At 40.0% G+C, this 6929-nt stretch overlaps 1 protein-coding gene across 1 annotated transcript in view; it reads right to left on the reverse strand.

The window, feature by feature from the left end:
• Positions 1 to 6929, reverse strand: part of LOC141441809 (proton-coupled zinc antiporter SLC30A2-like) — a 30479-nt gene that overhangs the window by 13135 nt on the left and 10415 nt on the right. The window contains exon 2 of the mRNA XM_074106680.1: positions 686 to 814. Within this exon, the coding sequence (XP_073962781.1) occupies positions 686 to 814 (129 nt within the window). The remainder of the gene's footprint in view (positions 1 to 685; positions 815 to 6929) is intronic.

A 6929-nucleotide genomic window follows, 5' to 3' on the forward strand; every position in this document is an offset into this window, starting at 1 on the left:
GTAGCTGTAGGTATTAGCTCACACCAATACCACAATGCAATCAAAAAACAATACCAAAAAACCAAGGTGACATGACGTAACGCGATTGAATAAATTTCCGGTAATTATCTTATTTCTGCTATTGTTTTGATCGCGGAGCACTTTGCGCGTGCTATAACAATAACCCTGAATCATCCCGATTGTACAGCAAATAGATATTATAAGCCTCTGATAAACCAAAGATAAATTATCTGACCTATTGTCCAGGGTCCTAGAAAATCAATGTATAGCCTCGTTATTTCGTTAGGCCGATGCCGTTAATAACCAGTTATGTAATTTTTGAAAAAAAATGTACTTCACGTAGTACACTCGGCAGTTATTCTTACAATAAATTATGGAAAGATATTATTTTGTTTATTATTATTCATTTTCTTATGATTGGTGTGTCGTGTACTTTATAAAGTATGGTAGGTCTACAAGGCTGGATGTATTTGGTTAGACCATACAGGTTTCCTCACAACGTTTCCCTTCACCGTAAAGCTCGTGGTAAATTTCAAATATTGCATATGAATTGAGAAAATCTCAGTGGTGGCGAGCCCGGTTTGAACCTACGTCACTCTTCTTTAGAGGCCGTAGGTCAAATCACTCCACGGCTACACTATCCTCGCTCTACCCTGATCAATATGTCGCTGTACCTAGTACTGACCATGAACAGGCCGCACAGCACGAGAGCCAGCAACAGCTGCCGTACGGCGCTGCGCGGCTCGGCCGGCGCGTCCCAGTGGCAATGCGTCCCCGGCGCCCGCGCCGCCACCGGGATGTCTGTGTACGTCTCCTGAAACAATGAAAAAGGCATTCAACTATTACGTAATGCAATTTTTATAGTACATTGTGTCTTAAGGGCGGTAAATAAGGAATTACGAACGAGAGTCTATTAGAAGCCCGAAGTCGAAGACTGAGGGCTTTAATGAGTCGATGTTCGTAATTCTAGTACCGCCCGTGCAACATAGGTACAATGTTTTTCATCATATATGCGAGTAAATATTTATATTTCTAAAAGAAAAAATAAATTATTCCAAATATTGGCGATACCTTAGGCTGCGCTCTCGGCAGCGCTGCCCTCCCCCTCCCGCAGCATGCGCTACAACGTTCGTGTGCATGTGGTCCTGCAGCAGCGCACGCAGCACCATCAGTACGCACATTGACTCATTTACCGACCTTGGACTTCATGACAAGAAAATTTGTACGCGCAATGACTCATTTACCGACCACTGGTTAAATGAGAAGCACATTAAGGTCGAGGGTTTATTTGAGGGGGTTGCAACCAAGGTAGCCTGCATGTTACGACACTGTTTACGAGCAAGTGCAAATGATTTCTTGTTTTTCATTTACTCGTACTGTCAATTTCATGACAAAACGTCGATAGTTTTAACAATAACCTGCATATAATTCATGCAGTTGGTTTGAATAGGTAAGTATTTAACTAAATGTAAACAAACTTCAGCTGCCAGATTTGGTACATTCAAGAATTTATACATTTTAGTTATCTACCATTGTTAATACACATACTCGTACTAGTTATTTTAAAACAGAAATGTAAATGTTTATAAGTTTAGTGGGGAAATTCAATATTTAAGAGATTAGTATAATTTTGTCTAAAAAGTGGCTGGTCTAGTAGCAACTGGTCTGAAAAGCAGCTGGTCTAAGAAGCAACTGGTTCTAGGCAAAGTGGTCTAAAAATCAACTGGTCCTCTAACCTGTTTTTTGTCGATTTTGAAACACCATAGGTTAGGTTAGGTTAGAATTGCATTAAGGCGCGAAAGCGCCTCAGCCACGCGAATAGGAACTCCGCGAAAATTTTAGACCACTTATATTTAGACCAATTTGCCACATAGATCAGTTGCTTCTTAGACGAAAATTAACTAACCCATTTTAAGACACCAATTGACGTTGTTTTGTTTACATTTAGTTAAAAATACCTATCCAAATCAAGTATAGTCCCAGGTGTGATAGTAAATAATATGCTAGGAGTATTTATGACTATTTTTTGGAATCTACGAGCCCATCGATCTTACCTGAGATAGTCTCAATCATATGATCAATCACAAAGAATTTGATAGAAACTGGATAACCAATATCATCTTCCCTGTTCCCGGAAGTATGGGAACTAACGTGTGGTGTTTTGTAAGGCTGCTTGTACCCCTTGTAAGTTTTCGGTTACAAAATACGTCTCGATCGCGTTCGCGTTAAAATCTCAATTTGTATGAAAAACACGAACATCGCATACGTTCCGCTGTTCGTGTTTCCATACAAATTGAGATTTTAACGCGAACGCGATCGAGACGTATTTTGTAACCGAAAAGTTACACTAAGGGTACTGTACACTTTAGCCGAACGGGACGGAGCGGGACGAGAAAGTAATGCGGAGCGGAGTTGCGGAGGCGCGGAACTAGATAGCGGAGCAGACCGAGAATGTAATTCGGAGCGAAGTCCGCAAACTGTTTTCCCATTTCTCCGCCCCGTTTCCCCGCTCGCGCTCGTTTCTCCGCCTCAGTTTCCCGCTTCTCTTCCGCGTCCTCACTTCTCTTCCCGAGGGCCAATTGTGTATGTGACGTTTCTGACACTCGCGATCACAATCAACTGACAGGTTATGAATGCAAAAACTGTCATTTGATTGTGATCGCCAGGTTAGAAACGTTACGCATTAGACCCTACGGTTTTGTATGTTTTTTTAAGCTAGTTACCAACGCCCTGTCCATCGGAGAGGAGCAGAGATTTTATGTAATTTTATTGGTGGACATTTATGGCGTTCACCGGTCCGCTGCCTCGTATTGCTCCAGTGGACAGGCAGCCTAAGTTAGATACGACACTCACAATAAGTGGGGTGGGAACGGTATATGGTTAGATATTAGGTCGGTATAGGTTTGTACTTAAATATTTTCTTCCCACATCGGAATCACAGGTAGTTTCTTATCCTTATCGCACTTTTTAAACTTAATGGTTTGTTTCTGAAGCAGAAAAGCCAGGTTTGTCTAACAGTATGATGAGGAAAACTTTGATTGTTTGTAATGTAGAGGGTAATCTCTTAAACATGCTAGTCATAGTATGAAGCCTAAATTTAAATTTTAATTTAATTTAATTTTATGCTAGCTCTCTAAGCCGGCGACCCAGAGATTTAAAGTAACCTTAGCTAGCGCACGCAAACGTGTTACATAGAATTTTGTAAAATATTGTATCTTTTGTTTTATTTTATGTATTGTACTACAAATTTATCAATAAGTTATCTTATCTAGTTATATTCGAGGGGGGAGGGGTAATTTAAACCTTCAAAAATGATAGAGGAATTTGTAATTTTTTGGACGAAGTGAATATTAGGCAAAGGAGCTATAATTACAGAACCCTCCGATAAGCGTGGTTCGACACGCAGTTGGTCAGTTTTTTATTTTTCTTTCGGAGTCTGCCAAATTTTAATTTGATTACCCAAAAAAATCTTAGTCCATCAGTTAATTAGAGTATCGGAAAATAATGGCTACCTATTTTTAACCCCCGACGGAAAAAGAGGGGTGTTATAAGTTTGACCTCCATGTGTGTCTGTCAGTGGTAGCTTTTAAACGGTTGGACCGATTTGAATGCGGTTTTTCTTTTGAAAGCAGGCTTTCTAGTGATGGTTCTTAAACATGTTTCATCAAAAGGCTTAGGCGTTTTGAGATATTTTTTGTGAGGTTTTCCAACTTTTCGTTGGTTAGGTTATTCCTTTGTCAATCACGACACGCCGTGCGACACTCTTTAAAATGGCGCCCTAAAATATATTCACTAAATAATAATAATAATGTGTCAGCGCTAAATCAGCGGAAACTTCACATTTGGTATTGAAACTATACAATCTCTCAGTCAACTGGAAAATTCGACCGACAAATCTGTGGCTCCAGTGAAAAGGGTACAAGTCTGAATTTGGCCAAATTGAGTTATATAGACCAAAAAACACAAAAAAAATAACGCATCGATTGGTGTAAACGGATCTAAGATATCTTTAAAACAACGGAGTTTTCTGGTGTCAAGGTAGAACTGCCTTAAAAAAGTTAGCAACAGAGGGTACTTGTCAAGTTGTATTTCTATTAACTAAAGTTTTGTTTGTGATTTATGATCTAAATTTAGTTGTACGTGCTGTTTTTTCATATGGCGGGTGTAAAAAAATCTAAGCACACTTGAACCCCTAAAACAAGAACAGATTTATTTAGTTTACATTGATACAAGTTAAGTTCAATCTCTTTACACAAAAAAATAAAATAAAATATAAGATTAAGTCGAGCTGCGCCCGTTTTCACAAATCGAATATAAAAAAGTTTACGTGGAAAAGGATATAAGTCTTTGCGCGGAGGAATGAGCGGGTGAGTGGGGAGCCACGGCGCTCACGGATGAGCCACAATCGTGTGCGCTGACTTGTGCAGGGAGAACGCGCTTGCGAGCTGCGCAGTTGACGGTTACGCGATTAAGTTATATCCTTTTACACCAATTTTATTATTAAACTAATATGGCACATTGCATTAATTTTAAGGGTATTAATTAAGATGTATCCCTTGACACCAATCATTTAATAAGAATGATTAAGAAAATCAAAATATCCATAGGACTAAAACTATTATTTAATTTAAATATCTAAAACTAAAACTTTAATTAAAAAGAGAGGTGGGCCTTTTGGCATGGTGCCCATCACGCAGGCAGCATTCCCGCGTTGAACTCCGATTGCGATTCTTTGCGCGAGAAAGCTGCCGGCGCGAGGGTTGCCTGTTGCCTCCCTTAACCTATTGCTGAGCTCCCTGTGTAGCTCCAGCGCACCCTTACCCAAGGACCTAGAGTCTCGACGCCGAAAGCAAAGAAATGATATTGGGCGCCGAGACAGCTATATTTTGTGACCTTGAGGCGTTCCCGGGCGTCTACCGCCGCCCCGCACGATTGGTAGTTGCTGTTAGGTAGGACGCCGCCAGGGTGTCTGTACAGGTAGCGTCCCACACCAGCGCACGGCCAGTCTTCCAGGGTATCAACGACATCCGTCAGGGCGCTTGCCATCGCTCCGTACAATCTGGGGCTACAGAGCGGAGGGAACGTTGGCACTAAAGAAACCCTTCTGAGAATGTCGTTGAGAGTGGCGTGGCGGGACAGTCGGTCGGCACCTGAGGAACAGGACAGGCCATGTTGGCCGAGACGGTCCACTGGAGCCCACAAGAAACACAGTTGTTACTTTCGCAGATCCCAACTCCCAGCCGTAGACCAGCAGCTATGCGTAGTGTCTGGGTCGATAAAAAGTTCTAGTGTTGGGAGAGGGGTATGCATGGAGCCAGTAACCAGATTCTGGCTTGGACACAGCTAACAGTCTGTCCCGGTCCCTGCCTGTTATAGGTTCTATTAATGCCTATAAGGTGGTGACGGAGGCTATTGTACTCCAGGCCCTTCGCCTATGTGGTTTGGACGGGAGATTGGACTCGGTCCAGCTAGCGAGTCATTCGTGGCCTCGTTCAAGCATGCAATCTCGTAGTTAATGCCTGCTGGAGCTTTGAGTATTCTACCTGCGAGATCTAGCGTGCTGTGGATCGAAGATAGGAATGCCGGCAAAGCTACACTTGAAATTTTGCGAGTTCCTAAGCCGCCGTTCCTTATCGGTAAAGTGGCTTGGGTCCATGCCTGCTCGCTGAGATAAATGCTCAAAATGTTTTAATTTGGGTTTTCATGAGACTATCAATTAGGTATCATCAAATGGGGAATTTTCGAATGAGGCAACAGCGAAGCAGGTAAGTAAAGGGCCACTTCAACAAAAAAAAATAACGAGGACAAACAAAAGTTTAATATCTCTGAGACTGCAATTTTCAGTTTTAAAAGGCAGAATTTCCTAATTTTGACTACAATACAAGACGTATGATGACGATCAATGGCACACGGTATGTCTTCTATGAAGACGCGGAAAATCCCCTCTACCTAGTTGTTTGACATACTTAGATACTAATGATGAGAAATTTTAGTTGTTTTTAAACGGGCATTTTTATGTTTGCATGTGAGATTTTTGAAAAATTTATAGCGTTTTTGAATAGATATTTAAATAATTTCATGTGTGTTTTATTCACTCAACTTGGATACAAGTAGCATTTTGAATTTTTCATTATTATTTAAGTCTACTTATAACTAAAAACACAATAAAAAAAAACGTGCAAAAGGCTACATGTCTGTTATGTCTGTAATTAAGTCCAAAGAACTGCATAAATTGAAAAATGCAATCATTTTCTACACCATTAGTTCGTAAGCTAGTCTTCTGTGGATAATATTATACATGTACTACAAAAACATTCCGGATGCGTACCCTTTTTCACTTCGTATAAAATTACGAAAACTTGGTGAATAGCGATATATATAGCCACTTGAACCTTTTTACACTTATTTTTATACTTCTATTTGGATACAAGTAGTTAATTTATAAACTAATAGATCAAGAGCAAAAATAACATTCCCATAAGAAAGAGCGCAATTAATTTAGTCCTTTAACATACCACATTTATTAGTATATGTAAATATACAAGTGTAATGAACGTAAGTTTGAATCATCTCGGGCGTAACTGTTTTTGCGTCTCCTGTAACTTGGGTTTTCGACATGTACCCCTTTTCACTGGAGCCACAGAAATTACTAGCATACGGTAATAAACAGACGTGAAAAAAACAATGATGCAGTTATGTAAATGCAATGAAAGTGATAAACGGTGGAATTGTTTTTATAGGTATTCAACTCGATTTACTTTATGACTATAATACTACAAACAACCTGCGTGTTTCAACGTCATAAATATTTAAATGTAAACCTATAATTAACAGTTACGTACGCTCAATTAACAACTTGATAAGAAATAATTAACACAACATTTCTGTTGCAGAACTATTTTCTAATGGCTGCTTGTTGGAAAAAAAAA

This window comes from Choristoneura fumiferana, chromosome 24 (assembly GCF_025370935.1).
Source record: "Choristoneura fumiferana chromosome 24, NRCan_CFum_1, whole genome shotgun sequence".
In the NCBI taxonomy this organism is placed as follows: Eukaryota; Metazoa; Arthropoda; class Insecta; order Lepidoptera; family Tortricidae; genus Choristoneura; species Choristoneura fumiferana.